The sequence below is a fragment of the Elephantulus edwardii genome, unplaced genomic scaffold, assembly GCF_000299155.1.
Source record: "Elephantulus edwardii isolate Elephantulus edwardi_28Jun2011 unplaced genomic scaffold, EleEdw1.0 scaffold00031, whole genome shotgun sequence".
Classification (NCBI taxonomy): Eukaryota; Metazoa; Chordata; class Mammalia; order Macroscelidea; family Macroscelididae; genus Elephantulus; species Elephantulus edwardii.
The window spans coordinates 21,068,131-21,090,396 of record NW_006399781.1 but is presented as its reverse complement, the minus strand read 5'-3'; the positions used below and the strand labels follow the sequence as shown (position 1 = coordinate 21,090,396).

The 22,266-nt window shown below is 38.7% G+C and overlaps 1 protein-coding gene across 1 annotated transcript in view; it reads left to right on the top strand.

The window, feature by feature from the left end:
* Positions 1 to 497: 497 nt before the first annotated feature.
* ERI1 (exoribonuclease 1) overlaps positions 498 to 22,266 on the top strand; it is a 47,434-nt gene continuing 25,665 nt past the window's right edge. Inside the window, exons 1-4 of the mRNA XM_006884141.1 lie at positions 498 to 593; positions 10,213 to 10,391; positions 16,342 to 16,552; positions 20,221 to 20,304. Coding sequence (XP_006884203.1) covers positions 498 to 593; positions 10,213 to 10,391; positions 16,342 to 16,552; positions 20,221 to 20,304 — 570 coding nt within the window. The remainder of the gene's footprint in view (positions 594 to 10,212; positions 10,392 to 16,341; positions 16,553 to 20,220; positions 20,305 to 22,266) is intronic.

Here is a 22,266-nt window from a genome sequence, read left to right as displayed (position 1 = left end):
CAGTCACTGAATCAATTCACCTCATAGAGCTCCTTCCCCTCCTGCGCCGTCCCTCCACCCTTCCAAGCATGATGTCCTTCTCCAAGGACCGGTCTCTCCTTACAACATGTCCAAAGTATGTTACACGGAGTCTCAGAATCCTTGACTACAAGGAGCCTCCCGGTTTAACCCTCTCTAGGATGAATCTGTTTTCCTTGTTCTACCTAAGCACGCTAGACTCTCCCACTACTCACTGCCACCCACGCCTCCCTCACCTTCCGGCTTCCTTGCAGCCGACGGGAACTACTTCCGCCCGCGCGGGTCACGGCGTCTGCGCGGCGTGTTTACGCCACGCGTTCCCGGAAGTGGGAGGTGTTCGCTTGAGTTTGTGGCGCCGCCACCGCGGGAACAAGAACCCGGTAAATTTTCAACCGAGTAAGGAGAGGCTTTCGGACTTGGGTGATTGAGCGGGCGTGAGTGTGTGTCTCCAGCAGCTGCTTTCTTAGGTGACAACCAGCATGGGGGATCAGCAGCCTGGCGGCGCTGCCGTGGCTTCTGCACAAGAGTCGCCTCAGTCGGAGTGTGGGGAGGAGCCGCAGTGCCCGCCACCCGAGGTGAGGAGTCCGCCGCGCGCCCGCCGCCGCACCCTTCGCCCCTAAGGTGTTAGGCAGAATCTGCAGCGCGTGCATCTTTTGACCCATCCCTGGCCGCCTCCCCAGCCCCACCTTCAGGAGCGTTTACTCGGAGTGATTGTTACGCGCCTTCAGGTTTAAGAGTAAACGTCAAGACCAGAAGTTACGTGAACTGTGGTTTTCTGAAGTCCGAGTGGGAGTTCTGCCGTGAACATTGTGTTCACTGTTGGCCGTTGTGGTATTGCTAGCCCTCAGTGCTAGTTACTAGATTCTGAGTTTTGGGTCGGTTTGTGTTTTGTTTTGTCACATGTCCATTCTAGCTCGCTGGCCACACAAAGACCAGCAGTGAACGGCCATTGGTGGTGCAGTATGTAGTTTGCTGAGCGCTGCTCCAGCGTCCTGTATGGCACCCGAAGTGTGTAATTTGTTGATGTCTGTGCTACACCATCCTTAGAGGCAAGGCTGGTAAAACTTCCTCTCACTTAGTTTGGACATATTTTCAGGAGGAGCTCTCCCTTTTTGAAGGGAGACATCGTGCTGGGGAAGGTAGAGGGTCAGCGAAAGAGAAGACTTTCACTGAGATGGATTGACAGGAGTTTTGAGCATGTCAGAGGTTATGAAGATGGTGCAGAATAGGACAAGGTTTAGATCTGTTGTTCATAGGATCCCTATAAGGTACAATGGACTCGATGGCATCTAACAAGAACATGCTTCAAGTATGTTTTCTAGAGATCTTTTTGTGCTCATATAGTAAAGATGAGTGGAAAAAGAAGTCCTCCAATATTTCAGAAATGTTACATGAACTCTAGAAAAGGATTTTCCCCCATATTTTACTCTTTTTTGAATATATACATCAAAACATAAACCAATCCAACCATTTCTGCAAGTGCATTTTGATGACATTGATCACGTTAGGTTGTGCAATGATTCTCAGCGTCCTTTTATGAGTTGTTCATCCCTCATTAGCATAAACACACTCTGCCCCACCCCAAAGTGACTAATCTTTTAATTTGCTGTTGTCGTTTAACTCCATAAAGGTAGTTCTAAAAACATAATGCTAACGTCAGACCTTGAACTGTATTCCATTGCTACTGAGTCAGGACCTGTGGGTTTTCAGAAGCTATAAATTGTGTGGGAGGAGGTTGCCCATCTTTCTCCCTCAAAGCTGGTAGATTCAAACCACTTGCTGTTGTATTGACAGCACAGCTGCTAGGCCACCAGATAGCCTTTTTTAACGAGATAAACTAAACTATGGCTAGCTTTCAAGAAGACTTAAGGGTTTTGGTTGTTTGTTTTGTTTTACCGTTTATATATTATTTCCAGTAGTTTCAGGGATTCTTTTGGCCTCCATGGCTTCGGAAAAGTTAAGAACCTCAGATAATTTGAAATTCTATTTTGCATTTTCTTCCTTGTCAGCAAGATTCTTCTATGGAATATTTGCTCAGAATGCCCGGTAATGTTAATTGATAACCATCTAATTCTCCTGCTCTTGTGACAAAGGATGCATTTGTTTATGAATACAATAACCACACATTTAGTATCTTCCTCTTGTTCCTAAAGTTACGTTTTTTAAAATTGCCCAGTCTGGTATCTAGTAATTTTTTTCAAAATTCCTTCCCAGTTGTCTTAACAGAATGGTACTACACCTGTTAGTGCCTTCATGTCTGGTTTTTCCCAATTCACTGTTATCTCAAATTGATGTATATGTAAGTAATTTTCTTTATGATTTTGACATATTATTAGTAGATATTAATTACAGTGATAATACTGTAAAATGGATTTAAAACTTCTCATAAAGTCAATATAATTGTTCACTCTTGTTGTGTACTATTGAGTTGGAATCAACCCATAGCAGACCCGCCGGCAGGTTTTCAGAGGCAGTTAATCACACGGGAGGAGATTGCCCATCCTTCTCCCATGGATCAGCTGGTGCCTTCAAACTGTGTGCCTTTGGCATTGCAGTGCAACTTCTTGCCACTAGGCTACCAGAGCTCCCTAATTGTTCACTAGGGCTTTAAATTGTAAATAATGAAATGACAAAAAGATTCATCTTTACTAACAAATATATATTAAGCTCCTCATAGAACAAAGAAGAGTTCTAAATATCTCATGGGTGGCCAGAAGAACTAACAAGTCCACTTACAGGAAGTGCAGCCTCCTATAGATGTCATCAGAACAGAGCAAAGAGATACTACATGGTTCAGAATTGGGAAGGGTGTATGCCGGGGTTGTATTCTGTTTCCATACGCTTTCAATCTATATGCAGAACAGATCATCTGCGAGGCTGCAAGGAGGAATGTGGCATCAGGATTGGAGGAAGATTCTTCAATAACCTTTGCATTATGCAAATGACACAATGCTACTTGCTTAAGCTGAGGAAGACCTGAAGCACTATCTGCAGAAGGTCAAGGACTGAAGCCTTCAATATAGATTGAAGACAAATATTAAGAAAACCAAGATACTCACCACTGGGCCAATTGGCAGCATCATGATGGCTAGTGAAGAGATTGGGATTGTAAACAGCTTTAGTTTGCTTGGTTCCACAATCAACATGCTTGGTATCAGCAGCCAGGAAATCAAGAGATAAATTGCATTGGGAAATTCAGCTGTCAGGAATTTGTCAGAGTACTGAAGAGCAACAATGTCAGTCTGGAGACTCAAGTTGTGCTTGATCTAGACCAATGCCTTTGCAATTGCTTGCTGTGCATCAGAGAGTTGGACAATGACTAGGGATGATAGAAAATTGATACCTTTGAGCTATGGTGCTGGAGAAGAGTATTGAATATACCATGGACTGCTAAGAGAACAAACAGGTTTATCCTAGAGAGGGTGAAGCCAGGTTGCTCCTTGGGTGCAAGGATTCTAAAGCTTCATCTGTCATATTTTGGGTATGTTGCAAGGAGGGACCAGTCCTTGAAGAGGGACATCATGCTTAGAAGGGTGGAGGGACGAAGAGAGAGAGGGAGACCATCAATGAGATGGTTTGATATAGTGACTAAGGTAATGAGGGTAGGCGTGTCAGAGATAGTAAAGTTGGGACAGGCTAGAGCAGGTTTCAGGGCTGTTATACACAGGGTCTCTATGAGTCACAAGTGACTCATAGCACATAACATAGAGGCAACGATGTTGTTGATTGCCATTGAGTTGAGCATGACTCATAGTGACCCTATGAATAGAAGGCCTAAAGCCTCTCTATATCATCATATATCAAAGTTCACAGAGTTTCCAGAGGCATATTGTTTAGGAAGTGGATGCCACTCTTGCAAGGATAGTGAAACTTAATCACTGGTACTTTGGACATGTTATCAAGAGAGGCCAGTCCTTGGAAAAAGATATCATGGTGGGGAAGATAGAGGGTCAAAGAAAGAGAGGAAGACCCTCAACAACATGATTTGACGGAAGTGACTGATAAGGTGGTATTCACTTAGATCAATTGTTCATAGAGTTGCTTTGAGTCACAGTTCACTTGATGACACCTGACAACAACAGCCATCAAATAGTTATTTTAAGGGGCTTCCTTTGTCTTGCTCCTTCCCTCTATGGCCAGTTTTCCACATAGCAGTTAAAATTATAATTTTTTTTTTTTTTTTAAGGAATTTAAATGTGGTCGAGTTACTATCCTCACCACTCTCAGCTTGCTTCCTAGTTAGATCTGGCTTCCACCTCCATTCCTAATTGCTTGTTACTCAGTTTTTCTCTTTGGCTCTTAGTGCCCCAGCTTCATCATGGTCATTTATGGTACAAGGATGTTTATATGTTCTGTATGACCTGCACACTGTTCTCTGCCTCTTTGCTTAATTATTTCATTCTCCTCATGATACTGTGTAAGACTGTTGTTGTTGTTGTTACATGCCATTAAGTCATTAAGTGACTCCTGGTGACCTTGTGTACAACAGTCCTATCCTGTGCCAATCTTATTTTCTCCAACAATTCTACCCTCATTACTCTAGCCACTGAATCAATCCATCTCATCGAGATTCTTCCTCTCTTGTGCTCTACCCTCCCAAGCATGATGTCCTTCTCCAAGGACTGGTCCCTCCTTGCAGCATATCCAAAGTATGTCCAACGAAGCTTCAGAACCCTTACCTCCAAAGGGCATCCTGATTTCACCCTCTCCAGGACGAACCTGTTCTCCTAACAGTCCCTGGTAAATTTGTACTTTTCTCCAGCACCACAGCTCAAAGGCATCAGTTCTCCTTATATCATCCCTAGTCATTGTTCAGCTTTTTGATGCATAGTAATTGCAAAGACCTTATTAACCTTAATACCTACTAAAGTGCCCCAAAACATTTTATTTTGTCTCCTTCTTTAATCTGATACTGTCAATAACATCATTATGTAGCTGAGTTTTATAATGATTTTATTTTTAATAAGGCATATGATTTAATACATTATTATTAGGTACCATCAAGTTGAGTATGACTCATAGTAACTGTCAACCTCAGATCTGAACCCTTTTCTTTCCTTTGCCATACTACTGCATGCAGTCACTAAACAGTCCACCCGGTTAATGGTCTTTCTCACCTTTGCTGTCCCTCTACCTTTTCAAGCATAATGCTCTGCTCCAAAATCAGTGAGATGACATTTAATATCTTTGTCTTCAGGGAACACTCTGGACATTCCTTCTACAAGATGTATCTGTTCTTTTGCCAGTCCATGGGATATTTAGTACTCTTCCACAACTCAAAGGCATCAATTTTTTTTCTGTCATTCTTACTAATTTTCTAGCTCTCAGTAGCAAATGATTGAAAAGACCGTGGCCTGAATCAGGCCAACTTAATGCTCAAACTTAAATCATTGCCCCTCAATAATTTGGAGAGGTCCTTGACTGCAGTTTTGTATTCCAATAAAAATTATCATTAACATGTCTTGAGTGCATGTTTGTCCAATTTCAAAGTGCAGAATTTGGTAAAAATATTCCGTTTCCTCCGCTTTGACTTTAGCTGTTTGTGTGTATGTTTGAATAATATTCATATTAGCAGGCCTTCTTGCACAGATATGGATAATATCCTGTGACTTACAATATGATTCAGTATATACTTTTCACTATGATAGAAAGTTTTAAAATATGAATTTCATAGTTGGAAAAGCCTAACGAAGATATGGAGATTAAAATGGCAAAAGTTTTTTTATCTGTTTGCTGTTAGTAAAATGATGTTAGAATTGTTTTTCAATTATGATTTTTGGAGTTTAGCTAGAAAATTCCCATTATCCTTAGTGTTCTTTTACACTTAAGGAAGATGTTGCTTTTTAAAATTCATCAAATTGGTTTTTTTAATGAAAATTTCCATTATCCTTAGTGTTTTTTTTTTAATTTCGTATCATTTTTCTTTTTATTAATTTTAATGAAAATTTACATAGACTTTAGATTTCCATTTATTCATTGTTGTACACTTTCTTCCCTGCCCACCCCTGCCCCTCAATTCGCTCTTCTATTTGAAAAGTAAAAGAAAAATTATTTCATTGTTAAACAATCCTTCCCGCCAAGACCAGTCCATTGTGCAGCCTTTGTTCTGGACTCTTGTCATGACAATAATACCTAATCATATATCCCTTTTAAACAGCTCTCTCCTTCCTCTGTTTCAATGCAGTATACATTATTTATCTCTTCTTCCTCGGTCTCCTCTCAACTCCGATGTCAAGTTTCATTTCACAACAGTGGCACTATATGCAGTATTTGTCCTTTTGTGACTGAGATATTTCACTCAGCATAATGTCCCCCAGGGTCACCCATTTTATATATTTCATGAGTTCATTTTTTTTTCAGCGCAGCATAGTATTCCATTGTGTGAATATACCAGAGTTTCTCTATCCATTTGTTTGTTGATGGGCAAACACTGTTAAAATGACATAGAATTGGGCAAGGTTTTGGCCTGTTGTACATAAGACCACTATGAGTCAGTCAGTGCAGGTAACCTGTCAACAACAACAGGAGGTTTGCAAGGGGTCCTAGTGGCACAGTACCTATGTGATGGCCTGCTGGATTGAAAAGCCGATGAATCTACCAGCTGTGAGAGAAAGAACAATCTGCTTCTATAAAGACTTACTACCTTAGAAGCCTGTTACATGGATACCCTGAGTCAGAATCAAATTTCCAGCAGTGGGTTTGGTTTTGGTTTAGTTATTAACAGTTGAAGAACCAGTGGAGCTCTGGTGGCCTAGTGGCAAGAAGCTGCACTGCAATCCCAGAGGTGGTGGTGGTTGTTGTTTAGTGCCGTCGTACGCAGTTCAAATCCACCAGATGCTCTGCTGGAGAAGGAGGGACAGTCTCCTCCTGTACCAGTCAGATCTGATTTGATGGTACACGTAAAAATAATACAATAAAAAACCAAACAAACAAAAAAACACTACATTAAAAAAAAGTTAAAGAACCTTAGTGGTGTAGTGTAAACTGGAAAAACTGATAGAAGAATTAACTAGATGGCAGTGGGTTATTTGTGTTTAAATTTTTCAGTGGGTTTATAATCATATCTCATCATTTTAATATGCAATTGGCTTAAGGTATTGGTTATTTTATATGCATATTTGCCAACTACATCATCCATGGTGAGCAGTCTTTTTAAGATATATTGTCTATTTTTTATAAAGGGCTGATTGTTTTCTTAATGTTGAGTTTTAAGAGAGCTTTGTATAATTTTGATACAAATTCCTTATTGGGAATGAATTTTGCAATGTCTTCTCTCAGTCTGTGGTTCATCATCTTTGTTTTCTTTAAAAATATTTTTGTTCAATTCTTAGTGTTCTTTTAGACTCAGAGAAGATGTTGCCTTTTTAAACACATCATCTCCCATTAAATGGATTTTTTTTTAACGAATGAATTAAAAATTCATCTAGGCTTGTCTTTTGTATATATAGAAATATTTTATAGGTTTGAGAACCAAAATAATGGAATATTTCCAAGGTATGTTTTCAGAATGTTCTGACCACAGAAAAAGTTTCTTATGAAATAATTTCTAGCTCGTCAAAATATTTTCCTTTATCTTCAAACAAGTTCTTTAGCTGATTGTATTTATTAAAAGCCAAACAGAAAATTAAGTTTTTGATTGGGTAGAGTGTTTAGAATTTTGTTTTGACTTGTTTCCCTCCCTGTCTTTCCCAAAAGATGTTTTGATTTAAGGAAAGAGAAAAGATATATAACTGATGTTGTGTTGGTTTTGATTTTGTGATCCTATGTGACAGAGTAAAACATTCCCATTGGATTTTTTAGCCTGTCATCTCTATGGTCCTTAAAAAGGATTGCATACAGCATCAGGAAAACAAAAATCTTCAGCACTGTTTGATGAACAACATCATGATAGATTCAGAAAAGATTGATATTGTCAGTGGTTGATATTTTTAATATTGATATTGTTTTCCTTGGATCCATAGTCCGCACCCTTGGTACCAGCAGTCAGGAGATTGGGAGCCATATAGCATTGGGAAAGTGCTGTCAGGAATCTCTCCAAAATCATGAAGAGCAGTGATGTCATATTGAAGACTAAGATGTACCTGATTCAAGTCACAGTCTTTCTTGCCAATAAGCTGCTATGCATCTGGATAATCCTGAAAAGGATGACAGGAAAAGAATCAATACATTTGAATTATGCTGGAGGAGAGTGCTGAATATCCTATGGAATGCCACAAGAACAAAGAGCTGTCTTAGAGAAAGTGCAACAGAGTGTTCCTTGGAGACAGAGATGGTGGAATTTCATCTCACATATTTTAGACATGTTAGGAGAAGCTGTTCCTTAGAGAGAGATACCATGCTTGGGAAAGTGGAGAGTAAATGAAGGAGAGGAAGACCTTCAATGAGATGGATTGATAGCTGTGTTTGCAACTGTGGACTCAAATGTGTCAAAGATGGTAAGGATTATGCAGGATAAGGGCACAGTTTTCATAGAGTCTCCATGATCCTCCTTGACACTAAGACACTTAACAACAGTCTCCAGGGAGCTGATTGGATCTTACTCCTGTGGAGCAATTGGGTAGATTTGAATGGACCCATTTTGGTTAGTAGCTTAGCCATAAGCAATCATGCTGCCAACGTAAAGCTACACAGTTCGAATCCATGAGCTACTCCTTGGGAGAAAGATGAGCAGTCAACTCCCTTGCTATTTACTGCCTTTGAAAACCCACTAGAGGGTCAGTTACAGGTCAGTTCCAACTCGATGATACATAGTAATAACCACTGAGCTGTTTATAATTATTTGAATAACTGGTATATTTGTAAATTTTGGAAACTTGAGTTTTGTAATCAAGTTCATGCCATTTTTTGCCTTGAATACTAGAGTTTTGGACAAGGTTTATAGTCTTAGGATTGACATGCTCTCAATTTTTAGTTTTTCATTTCTATGTACCTTCACTTTGCTGTTCCTAAATATTTAGCTGTTGTTTACATATTTTTATAACTGAGTACCTTAGTTAGCTATGTCAAATAAAAACTGCTCAATATAAAAGTAAGTAAATGACATCTAAATACTTGGGAACAGCAGAGTGAAGAAATTCTAGTGTAAGGAGTTGTGCTGCCAAATCATAGGCATGCAGTTCAAATCCACTAGCTGCTCCGTAGGAGAAAGATTTGGGGGGGGTGGGGGGTGGGTGTCCTCTTTCTGTGTTATTTACTGCTTCTGAAAACCACTGGAGGGTCATCTATGAGTGGTTCCACTCGATGGTACCATAGTATATGAAATGAAGTCTGATTAAAAATTCTCAGGAAGTTTCTGATTTATTAATGTACTTGGTTCATGTATACATATTTCTTTTTAATATTTCTTGCATAAACGCCTTTACAAATTGTAATGGTTAAAAAGTAAAGCTACCATTTATTAAGAGTCATCATTGGTATGGTATTAAGAGCCTGATCATCATATTTTATCCCGTTAATATTCCTCTCCAAGTAATACCATTGTTATCTTTGTTTTCTGTCGTTGAATTCGTTATGATTCATAGTGACCCTCCAGGGAAGAGTGAAATTCCCCCATAGCAGACTCCCACATCTTTCTCCTCCACAGTGGCTGGTGGGTTCAAACTCAAGCAGCGAAACATTTAACCACTGCTCCACCAGGGCTCCTTACTGTTACTCAGTCGGTACCTTTTGAGACAGTTGCTATTATCCTTTATTTTATAACAAAAGAAACTGAAGACCAGAGATTAATAAATAATGCTACTAGTTTTGCCAGGGAGCTCTGGTGGGCTACGGGGTAAAGAGACTCTTAACCCAAAGACAGGTACTTAGAATTCACCAGCTGCTCCAAGGAGAAAGATGGGCATTCTCCTTCCATGTGATTTAAAAACTGAAAACCTGCTGAGGGGTCAGCTGTGAATCGGTTCTGACTCATTGCCACAGAACAACAAAGTCTTGCTAGCAAATGATCAACTGGAGATCTTGCTAAGATGCTTCTGACACCCACATGGATGGTCTTTGTTTTTGATCTTCATTGCTTCTAAAGAACCTTATGGCCTAGAATAGGGCAGGGTATTGTGTTGGAAATACTTCTTCCTGTTCTAACCTGTCTCCACTAACTGAAATGACCATGTCTTGTTTAACATACAACGGAACGTCAGTAGTTAAAGTTGTTGTTTGTACTAATTGTGAACTATTTCCTTTTTTCTTTCTTTGCAGATGAAACATCGATGTAGATTTGATGGCCAAGAAACACAAGGAACTAAATACACTAACTCGAATACAAGTGATTTCAGTGACCCAGTTTACAAAGAGATTGCTATTACAAATGGTTGTATTAATAGAATGAGTAAAGAAGAACTCAGAGCTAAACTTTCAGAATTCAAGCTTGAAACCAGGTAATTAAAAAGAATATTTTTAAAGCCATAAAAATATTCCCATCGCGTTCTAAAAAATCTAAAAACACTGTAGAGGGCCGGGGGTTATCATCTGCACACATACCATAACAAGTAACCACTATTAACATTGCAAATCACACTCTAATTTTCATCCTTGTGAGGAAATCTTTGCCTGCAACTCTGATTTTTTCTGTCCTGTTAGTTGCCCTTGAGTTGACCATGATGCCTAGTGACCCTGAGAACATCAGATTAGAACCTGGCTTCGCCTGTGTCACATTGTCTGTCATGGCCCAGCCCATTGTTGCACTCACTGTGCTGAGTCAGACTGTTAGATGATAAAAATAGACTTGCTGGGTCAAGAGTCTTTGAATTTAAAGATCCATCTGCAGTATATCCATCCAAGTGTGTGTCTCATCATACCAAGTGTGTTTTTGTGTATTTTTGCTCATTATATTGATGGATAATTACATCTTCTGTTTTATTTCTTTGATTATCAGTGATGTTAAACTCTTCTTTGTTTTGGCCATTTGTATTGTTTTTACAAAGTAGACTTGTTTGAAACCCAGTAATATGAAAAAATAATTTACCTTTTAGGAAGGAATTTATTTTTCTGTTTCAGTTTCTAAAAGTATGCAGAAAGGGAGCTCTGGTGGCTTAGTGTCAAGAAGCTATGCTGTAATCCCAGAGGCGCATGGTTTGAATCCACCAGATGCTTTGCTGGAGAAGGAGGAACAATCTCTTCCTGTGCCAGTCGGATCTAATTCGACAGTACACAACAAACAAATAAACAATTAGTATGCAGAATGATAGCATATTCTCTGTGTTTAATAAATGTGTGTACTAAATAAGAAAACAGTATAGCTTCAGCTTTGTAAGTACTTGTCTTTAAAATTTAGGGGTATCTGAATTTTTTTATTATTTTTTATTTTTTGAAAATCACTTTGAGTTAACTTACCCTTTCAAAGACCCATTTTTGTGGAGGATAAAGCAAGAATGACTTCTTCTTCTTGTTGTTATGTGCCGTCAAGCCATCTGCGACTCAATGAATCTGTATACAATAGCCCTAAACCCTGCTCTATCCTGTGCCAATCTCATTGTCTCTGACACACCTATCCTCATTACCCCAGTGACTGAATCAATCTATCTCATCAAGGATCTTCCTCTCCTGTGCTGGCCGTCCACCTTCCCAATTATGACGTCCCTCTCTTAAGAACTGATCCCTACTAGCAGCAGCCTGGTTTAACCCTCTTCAGGATGAACCTGTTTGTTCTCTTAGCAGTCTGTGGTGTATTCAGTACTCTTCTCCAAAACCACAGATCAAAGACATCATCTCTTCTCCTTCTATGATCTCTAGTCATTGTCCAGCTCTCTGATGCATCGCAAGTGATTGCAAAGATCATGGCCTGTATCAGGCACACCTTAGTCTCCAGACTGACATCACTGCTCTTCAGTACTCTGGAGAGGTCTCTTGACAGCAGACCTTCACAGCACAATAGGTCCTTTAATTTCCTTTCTCCTGGTTCCAGGAGTGTTGATTGTGGAGCCAAGCAAAGTAAAGCTGTTTGCAGTCTCAGTCTCATCACTATCCATCATGATGTTGCCAAAAAAAGTTGTGAATGTCATAAAGACAGTAAAACTTCTAGGACTCGAGAAAATTTGACTATATGGAATGTTGTTGATATGTGCCATCGAGTCACTTGTGACTCACAGCAACCCTATGTACAACAGCCCTAAACTCTGCTCTGTCCTGTGCCGAGACTCCCATCCTAATTATCCCAGTCACTGAATCAATCCACTTCATAGAGGGCCTTCCCCTCCTGCGCTGTCCCTCCCTCCCAAGCATGATGTCCTTCTCCAAGGACCAGTCTCTCCTCACAACATGTCCAAAGTATGTTAGACGGAGCCTCAGAATCCTTGCCTCCAAGAAGCTGCCCAGTTTAACCTTCTCCAGGACGAATCTGTTTTCCTAGCAGTCGATGGTACCCTCAACACTCTTCTCCAACACCACAGCTCAAAGGCATCAATTCTCCTTCTATCCTCCTTGGTCATTGTCCAACTCTCTGATACATAACAAGTGATTGCGAAGACCATGGCCTCTATCAGACGCACCTTGGTTTCCAGAGAGAAACCATTGCTCTTCAGTACTTTGGAGAGGTCCCTAACAGCAGACTTTCCTGTGGCAATGGGTCTTTTAATTTCGTGGCTATTGGTGCCAAGAGTGTTGACTATGGAGCCAAGCAAACTAAAGCTGTGAACAATCTCAGTCTCTTCACCATCCATCCTGATGCTGTCAACTGGTCCAGTGTTGTGAATCTTTGTCTTCTTGACATTGAGCCTCAATCCATATTGTAGGCTGCAGTCCTTGACCCTCTGCAGCAGGTGCTTCAAGTCCTCTTCAGTTTCAGCAAGCAGGGTTGTGTCATCTGCATGACACAGATTGTTGATAGATCTTCCTCCAATCTTGACCCCACATTTCTCCTCATAGAGTCCAGCCTCCCGGATAATCTGTTCTGCATAGAGGTTGAAAAAGTATGGAGGCAGGACACATCGCTGGAGTACGCCTTTCCCAATTTTGAACCATGCAGTGTTCCCTTGCTCTGTTTTTGACGACTGCCTCCTGGTCCAAGTATAGGTTTTGCATTAGAACGATCAAATGTTCTGGGATTCCCATTCTCAGAGTTAGCCACAGTTTGTTGTGATCCACACAGTCAAATGCCTTTGCATAGTCAATGAAACACAGATAGACATTCCTCTGGTATTCTCTGCTTTCAGCTAAGATCCATCTTATATCAGCTACAATATTCCTAGTACCATGACCCCTTCTAAACCCAGCCTGGACTTCTGGCAATTCTCTGGTGATGTGCTGTTCCAGTCGTTTTTGGATAATCTTCAGTAGAATCTTTCTTGCATGTGAAATCAATGAGATTGTTCTATAGTTTCCATACTCTGTTGGGTTACCTTTCTTTGGGATGGGAACAAATTTAGATCTCTTCCAGTCACTTGGCCAAGTGGTTGTTCTCCAGATTACTTGGCACAACTTGGTGAGCACATCCAGGACAGTATCTGTTAGCTGAAATATGTCAATTGGTATACCATCTATTCCTGGAGCCTTATTTTTTGCCATTTCCTTCAAAGCAGCCTGAACGTCTTCTTTCATCACCATAGGCTCTTGCTCATATGTTGTTTCATGAAATTCTCCTGTGTCTTCCAATTCCTTTCGATACAGTGATTCAGTATATTCTTTCCATCTTCTTTTAATACTTTGTGGATCATTTAACATTCTGGTGAAAGCATCCTTGATTGTAGCAACTCGAGGTTTGAATTTGTTCTTCAGTTCCTTGAGCTTAAGAAATGCTGAGCGAGTTCTGCCCTTTTGATTTTCTGACTCCAACTCCTTGCACATTTCATTGTATTATTTTGCTTTGTCATCCCGTGCTGCCTTTTGAAATCTTCTATTCAACTCTTTAGTATCTTGAATTCTTCCTTGTGCTTTGGCTTCTCTGTGCTCCAGTGCAATTTTCAGAGTCTCTTCTGACATCCATTTTGGTCTTCGCTTCTTCCTCTTCTGTCTTTGCAGTGACCGTTTGCACTCTTCCTGGATGATACCCTTGATATCCTCCTACAACTCGTCTGGTAGTTGAAAATAATTCTTATTTCAAGATATTCTTGGATCTTATATTAGTATTCCTACTCTCCTTCAAAATAATGCCTTGCTCCTTACAAAAATGGCTTCATATGGCATCTGACCTCTTAACTTTACATGGTGGGAGAATTCATCAGCATTAGTAGCCCAAGGTAGATCACTGTGAGGTGGAAGTAATACATAGTCCCATGCTCTAAACTTTTCACTAACTCTGTCAGTAACAGTTCTCCTCAAGACACTGCTTCTTTGCTGAGTTTAGTACTTTGTTGCATTGGCAACACAAAAGTCACAGATAGTACCCACATTTAGGAGGTTTATTAAGGAAATTACTGGTTACAGATTATGATCAGAAGCGCAGGATCAGGACACCTTCTTGGTTGTGTGTACTGACAGACCTCTCTCTGGCACTTGGCCTTGTGGTCTTGGCCTCTGCTCGGACAAGTGTTACAAATCTCCTTTAGTTCTGCCAATTAAGTGCACAAAAGCTCTCCACCCTTTTAACACATTTTGGCTAGAAGGTGCTAACTCACTTTTTGAGTTGACAGAGCTACCTCCCAGGGTAGGCGTCCAAAGGCATGTCACTCTGACAGCAGACCCCACCTGAAGGCACTTAGCTTGCTTTCCCAGGGGACTGGGAAACCCAGTTCTGTTTTGTAGTAGTCTCCTGGTTCTGCTGTTGTTCTTTCTTGCCATCTCTCTGGTGTTAGCGGCTCACCGTCTACTGGATCAAGGTAGGTGTTTGGCTTATGGATCCCAGGTCCTAAGGATGTGCAGCACTCCTGGTTCTTGACTAACAGAATAGGCCCTCCTCCCCATCTGGGATGGCTTATTTTCACTTTGAAATGCTGATGCCACATTCCACTTCATTAAGTCCACCCTCCTGGATGATCTGTTCTGCATATAGATTTAAAACGTATGGAGGTAGGATGCATCCCTGATGCGCACCTTTCCTGATCCTGAACCATGCAGTGCTTCCCTGCTCTGTTCTAACTACTGCTTCCTGGTCCAAGTACAGGTTTCGCATGAGCACAGTTAAGTGTTCTGGGATCCCTGTACTTCAGGTTAGCCACAGTTTGTTGTGATCCACACAGTCAAATGCCTTTGCATAGTCAATGAAACGCAAATATTTTTCTGATACTCTCTGCTTTCCGCCAAGATCCATCTAACATTGGCAGTAATGTGCCACAGCCTCTTCTAAACCCAGTCTGCACATTTGGCAGTTTTCTGCTGATGTTGCTGTTCCAGTCATTTTTGTATAGTTTTCAGTAGGATCTTGCTCGCATGTGATGTCATACTTTTGATAATTTCTACACTCTATCGGGTCACCTCTTTTGGACTGGTATTAATATAGGTTTGGCTTTTTTTTAATTTTATTCTGATTTACTTATAAAGTTTGAATACATTGTTTTCAACAGAAGATCCTTCCCATTTTCTTTACCCCACCCATCCATCAAATTGTTTAACCCTGTGGTTAGCATCCTACCCTCCCCATTTTCACTTCTCTATTTCCACCCTCCCCTCCCATGGATCCTCATACTCATTCTATAATAATGGTTTTATACAGTGTTTGTTCTTGTGGAATTGAGTTAGTTCACGCAACATAATGCTCTCCATTCCCTCCCAAGTTAGGAAGTTATTAGTCCATGGCAAGTTGCACAGCTAATGCAAAGGGTGCACTTATCTGGCAGTTTGAATGCATCAGGGCCTCTGAGAGACCAAGATAGCCTACTCTTGCCTGTTGATTTATAGCTTCTGAAGCCTATGGAGGGTCAGCAGTGAGATTGAATTGATTGAGTGGCAGAGAAAGAACCGGTTAAGAGCCAGATTAAAGGAGAAGAGATGGTCAATTTACCTGCGTTTTCATGCTCTGTAGTTTGTATTTGTTTAGAGAAATCATTCAGTATTAACGTAGTTTTTCGATCATACACATCATCTTCATATGGAAGGTACTGTGATTGTCCAAGTTACAAAGATTATGATCTGAAATACTACTATATGTTGGAGAAAATGTTCTTACATATTACTAAATAAAAAGTTACTTGTGAAGAAAAACAATTTTCTTTTTTGTATATAAATACTTGTTAAACTTATAATTTATGATAATCATTCATTAGAGTTATTACTATTTATAGTATTTCATTTAGTTCCTTGCTTGCTTTGCTTTGAGTATTGCTTTCCTTACATTTATTTTACATGACAGTTGCTAAATGATGCTGTGACTATCAATATTGAACCCAGTCCCATCAGGTAAGAGTTCATTACTGCCTGTAAAATTCAAGAGCAAATTTTATTTTTATTTTTCCTTAGAGGAGTAAAGGATGTATTAAAGAAGAGGCTGAAGAACTATTGTAAGAAACAGAAGCTGATGTTAAAAGAGGACAGTTGTGCTGGCAGTTACTATGACTACATTTGCATTATTGACTTTGAAGCAACTTGTGAAGAGGGTAACCCACCCGAGTTCATACATGAAATAATTGAATTTCCTGTGGTCTTACTGAACACTCATACTTTCGAAATAGTAAGTGATACATTTTCATTTTAGCAACTGCTTTGGTATTGTAAGGCGTCCTGGTGGTACAGTCATTACACACCCAGATGTTGATTAAAAGCTCCAGTCCTCCAGCCACTTCATGGGAGCAAAATGTGACAGTCTGCTTTTGTAAAGATTTACAGTCTTAGAAACCATAGAGCTGTCTGGTCTTCCCACTGTGAGATGGAATTGAATTGGTGACAAAGGATTTAAAATTTTTTGTTTCCTTGGCTTACTGTGTTTCCTAAACAAGTTAGAATCCTTTTTGTTGCTCAGTGAGAATTAGAGTCCGCAGGTGGACTTTTTTTCCTTGCTGTGTATTGTGTGTCACCATAAGGAGTAGAAAACCTAAAGTATTTCCCTGTAGCAAAATAGAAAAAAAAATGGTTCATTAGTTTAGAACACTGATCTGGATGGACATCACATTCACCTGGAGAGTTTAAAACATTATTGATACCTGGAGCCTGTCCTAGAGCTGCTGATGCCTTCTGTGGTGCTAATCCTAATCAGGGTTTTTTTTTTAAGCTTTTCAGTTTCTTTTAATTTGGAGTCATGATTACAGACCACTGCTATAGAGTAATGAGAACTATTACGTATTTACACAAGTTGCTTTTTAACCGAAAACTGATCGTCTTTCTAGAAGCTACCCTAATCATTTGGTGGAAAGTTTATGTGAAAAATGAATTCTAGAACCCTACCTTCTAAGGATAATTTGTGTCCTTTCCAAATTCGGTGGTTGGTAGATTATTATTAGTTCAGGAATCTTTAACAGGAATTCTCCAAACCAGAAATATTGTTAGCCTTAAAAAGTTTGACCAAGAATATCATAATATCTAATCTAATCATGTCACTTCTGTGATATCTACATTTATAACCAACATGCTGTGAATATGTTTTTAAAGCTCCACGCATTAAAAAGCATTGATTTTTCTTAATTCTCTTCAAAGCCTCTTTTAGTCATATGCCTATTCATTCTACTTATATACTTTTAGTCCAAAGCAGATAAAAAGTTAATAAAGGGGAAATGACAGCTCAAAAGGCAGTCTTGCATAATTCAGTAGTTTTCTCTTTCTCTCTTCCTCAGAGACATTATTCTAACAAATCTCTCAGAGATATTCATGACTTTTTGCTCACTACCTGTTTTTGTTCATATACAAACAAGCTGTTCTTTTTTCGCCCTATAAAAATATCTCCTTGTGATCCTACTTCCTTACAGCTGTCCCGTTTCATTTTCCTCTTTACATCTGAATTCTTAAAAAATCTGATTTCTTTTCCTCTCCATCTTTTTTCCATTGCAGCATTTTTTACATGTATATTTTGTTGACAGTTAATCATGTTGAGCAACCATGACCACTATCCATTTCCAGATTTTTCCATTAACCTTCTTTCTCTTAAACCCACACTCTGTGACTTAAAGTTCACTTGTTTTGCTTATGTACTCAATCCTGTGACTCCACTAAAACCACTCATCAATGTCATGTTTGACCTTTACTCAAATTCACTAGCATTTAGCAAAATTGACCACTTGGCTGCTTCGTGGAACACTTCAATTGACTGCCAGCAAATTTGATTCTTCTGATTTTTCTCCAGCTTATCATCTCTTCTCTAGGCTCCAACCCTCGATTCCTAGATGTTCTGTATAAGTATCCTTTCCCTTGATGACTTGATGATTCTGTTGAGTTCTGTAGTATGTATGTATGTATGTATGTATATACACATACACGTTGTTATCATGTCCTGTAGAGTCAGAACTGACCCATAGTTGATCCTCCGGCACATTATCAGAGGCAGTTAATCGTACAGAAGGAGATTGCCTATCTAGATGGTTTTCAAATATGTATCTTACTCTTGCCCTCTGTCTCATATCTAGACTGCTTTCCATCTGTACTTGAAAACATGAACAGATTTCTTCAATGCAACATATCCAAAATTTACCTTTTAACCTATTTTATTTTCTCTTTTCCCTCAAACATTTTACCTCTCTCACTCCTTATCCTTGACTTGAGTGTTCCACATTTCATTCCAGTAACTCCCACTTTGTATGCTGCTTTGACTCTCATTCACTTCTTGTCTGGAATTATTATAATTACCATGTAGCTGATTTCTCTAGCTTTGTCTCCTTTCTTTTAAAAATAAGAAAGATAGTTACTGAACATGATGATTGTATTAATGTTAATATTAATGAAGACATCTTTTTAAATACAGGAAAGACTCTTCTATTCAAAACCTCACAATGGCTATCAGTTTAACTGGAGTGTTTTCAAGCCATATTTTAGATTGTGTCTGGTTCTTTAAAGCCATATTTTTGTATCGTAACTTGATCATATATAGTAAAGCTCATCCATTATGATCAGACCTCTTGTTAACTCTCTGGTTGTCTCTGCTAGTTGCTCTTTGTCTTAACATTTATTTTATATTCTGTTCTAGCCAAAATGCCAGGCATACCAACTTCTCCCAAATTTAGCTCTGATCTTTTTCTCCAGACCAGAATTAAGAATTCTTTAAGAATTAGCTTACTGGCTAATTTCTTCCACTCCTTTCTCGTCCTTTCTTAAAACTCACCTTATTGAACTCTGGATTTTTCTTCCTCTTTGATAGTATAGTTTAGACATGCACACACATTCAGTTTTTGATTCTCCTTGACTGCTCTACTTTTTTAAAAAAATAACCTTTATAATTTTAATTGACTTCAGTTTATGTGACTATTACATATTTGATCACTGAATATCTTTCTAGTGCCATTCTTTTAAGAGTTTTACGTAGTGAATATCTGGTAAGTAAAGAACATCTTAGTCTTTGAAATTCATGTGTTATTTGCTATTCTGTGGTCTTGTTCTTCTATAATTTTAAGTGTGCATTTATAGTTAACCTGCTTAATAGATTAGGCCGTATCAATAATTTATTTTTAAGTATAAACATTTATTTTTCTTAATCTTACTAGACAGAATACTCTGACTTTTTCACCATGTCTACCTAGGATTGGTAGCTGTTATATACCTAGTTTGCTCTGGTTGAAGATCGCTGTGTTTGACTAGATGAAAAACATTTAATAGTATTCTGAAATTCTGGTCTTAGGTCACAGAATTATTGTGGAGGATAAAGTAAGAAGACAAGTGTAGTTTTTTGAAGACATTTAAAGCTACCAAAAAAATATAGTTTATTATGGATGCTTAAATGATTATCACATAGTCATATTTTCACTATTAAAAATAATCACCACCCAGGAGTAAATGAGAGAAGCTCATTTACCTTTAATCTGGAGCTAATTTACCTTTATCCTGGAAGATTGACATTTTTTTCAAATTCTTTTAAAAAGCTTTTACTCTTGAAGTAAAGGTTGTATTAATAGAATTTTTAGTTTTAAAAACATTGCAGACAAAAATTAGCAGCTGTGCGGGAAAATTCTTAATTGAATTTTGATTTGAAGGCTTTTTTCAAATACTTGTATTTTCTGAGAAGTTTGAAACAATGAAACCTGTTTTTAAGGCAAGAATTATTTAAAAGGGTGCTTTGGGAGTAGAGGTGTACTTCTAAGTTTTTTAAAACTCCAAAATCTATACACCGTAAACACCTATGAAGTTATAGCGTCATGTAGCTGAATTTGTCTTGTGTCTTATATCTTAAGTCATATAAAATGCTTTATTTTCTTTTTTTAGGAAGATACATTTCAGCAGTATGTGAGACCAGAGATTAACACGCAGCTTTCTGATTTCTGCATCAGTCTTACTGGAATTACTCAGGTTATACTTTTCTAATGTTTTTGTTGTACGAATTTGAAAGTATTAAAATGTGGAATTGTGTTTTGTAGATAGTTTTTAAACATTTTTTTTTTGTAAACTGATTAAATTAATATAATACTTTGGCAGAGATCTTTCACATTGTAAAATTAAAAAAAAAATATGTTTACTACCTTAGAAAATTTTTTCAGCCCTTTTAAAGGAGTTGTAGTAGTGAATCTATAGATAGTGAACAACTACAATCCCAAAGGCAAAGAGGTTTGCTCTGTCGGCTGCTCCATAGGTGAAGAGCTGACAGTCTCCCATGCAAGTAATTGCCTCTGAAAACCTGCTAGAGGGTCAGCTGTGAGTCACTTCCAACTCGTTGGTGCACAATAAACAACAACAGTGGTGAATTTATAGATTGTGAGCATTTGTAAAGTGTTGATGCAGTTTTAATATGTTATCTCCTTATAACTTGACTGTATATAGTTTATTGTGATTTATACAGTCAAATGCCTTTGCATAGTCAGTACAACACAGATCAACATCCTTCTGATATTTTCTGCTTTCTGACAAGATCCATCTGACATCACCAGTGTTATTCCTAGAGGCACGACCTCTTCTGTGATTGATTTGAATTTCTGGCAATTCTCTGATGATGTACAGTTCTATCCATTTTCTAAGAATCTTCAGTAAGATGCCTTGCAAGTAATATAGAGATTGTTAGATAATTTCCCTATTCTGTTAGATCACCTTTTTTAGGAATAGGAATAAATATGGTTCTCTTTAAGACAGTTGGCCAGGTAGCCGTCTTTCAGATATCTTGGCACAGACTGATGAACACATCTAGAACAGCATCTGGATTCTGGAACATGTCAGTTACCATTCCATCAATTCCTGAGGTCTTATTTTTGCCAGTGCATTTAATGCAGCTTGAATTTCCTTATAACCTTTGATTCTTGATCATTTGCTATGTTCTGAAATGGTTCCTGGTCACCCAATTCCTTTTGATTTAGTGACTCTGTGTTTTCCTTCCATCTTCTTTGACTATGTAAAGGCATTTGACTGGATCACAACAAACTACGGCTAACATTGAGAAGTATGGGAATCTCAGAACACTTAACTATGCCTATGTGGAACCCATAGCTAAACCTAGAGACTAGTGTCCAAATAGCACATTTAAAATAAAAATAAAAAAAAGTTGTGCAGCAGTGAAAGAATCTTTTTAAAAAGAAATAGCAAACTGGGTGGGAGCCAAGGGGGAGGGAGGAAAATGTGCAACAGTGAATGAATGGAAATACAAGTTTTCTGAAGACTTTTGTTAAAATAATAAAAAAGAAAATTAAAAAGAAAAAAAATCAGTTTTAAAATCAAGAAAGATGTGTGTCAGCCTTGTATCCTTTCTCCAGTGGACTTACTCAGTTTGTATGCTGAGCAAATCATTTGAGAATCTGGACTCTATGAAGAAGAATGTGGCATCAGGACCAGAGGAAGACTCCACAACTTGTGTTATGCAAGTGATAACCCTTGCTTGTTGAAAGTCAGGAGGGCTTGAAGCCCCTGCTGCACAAGATCACGGACTACAGCTTTCAATATGGATTACACCTCACCATTGAGTCAAAAGTCCTCACCGTTGGACATATAAGCAACATCATGATAGATAAATAAAAGATTGAAGTTGTCGACCATATCACATTACTTAGATCTACAATCAACACACTTGGTACCAGCAGTCAAGAAAACAAAAGATGAATGCATTAGGAAAATCTACTGTCAAGGGCCTTTCCAGGGTACTAAAAAGTAAAGATATCAGTTTAAATAATAAAGTACACCCGGTCCATGCCATAGTTTTCTCAGTTGCTTGCTCTGCATATGAAAGTTGGATAGTGACTAAAGATGACAGAAGAATTGATAGCTCTGAGTTGTCTTGGAGAAGAGTCCCATGGACTGCCAAGAGAACAAACAGATCTTTCCTGGAGAAAG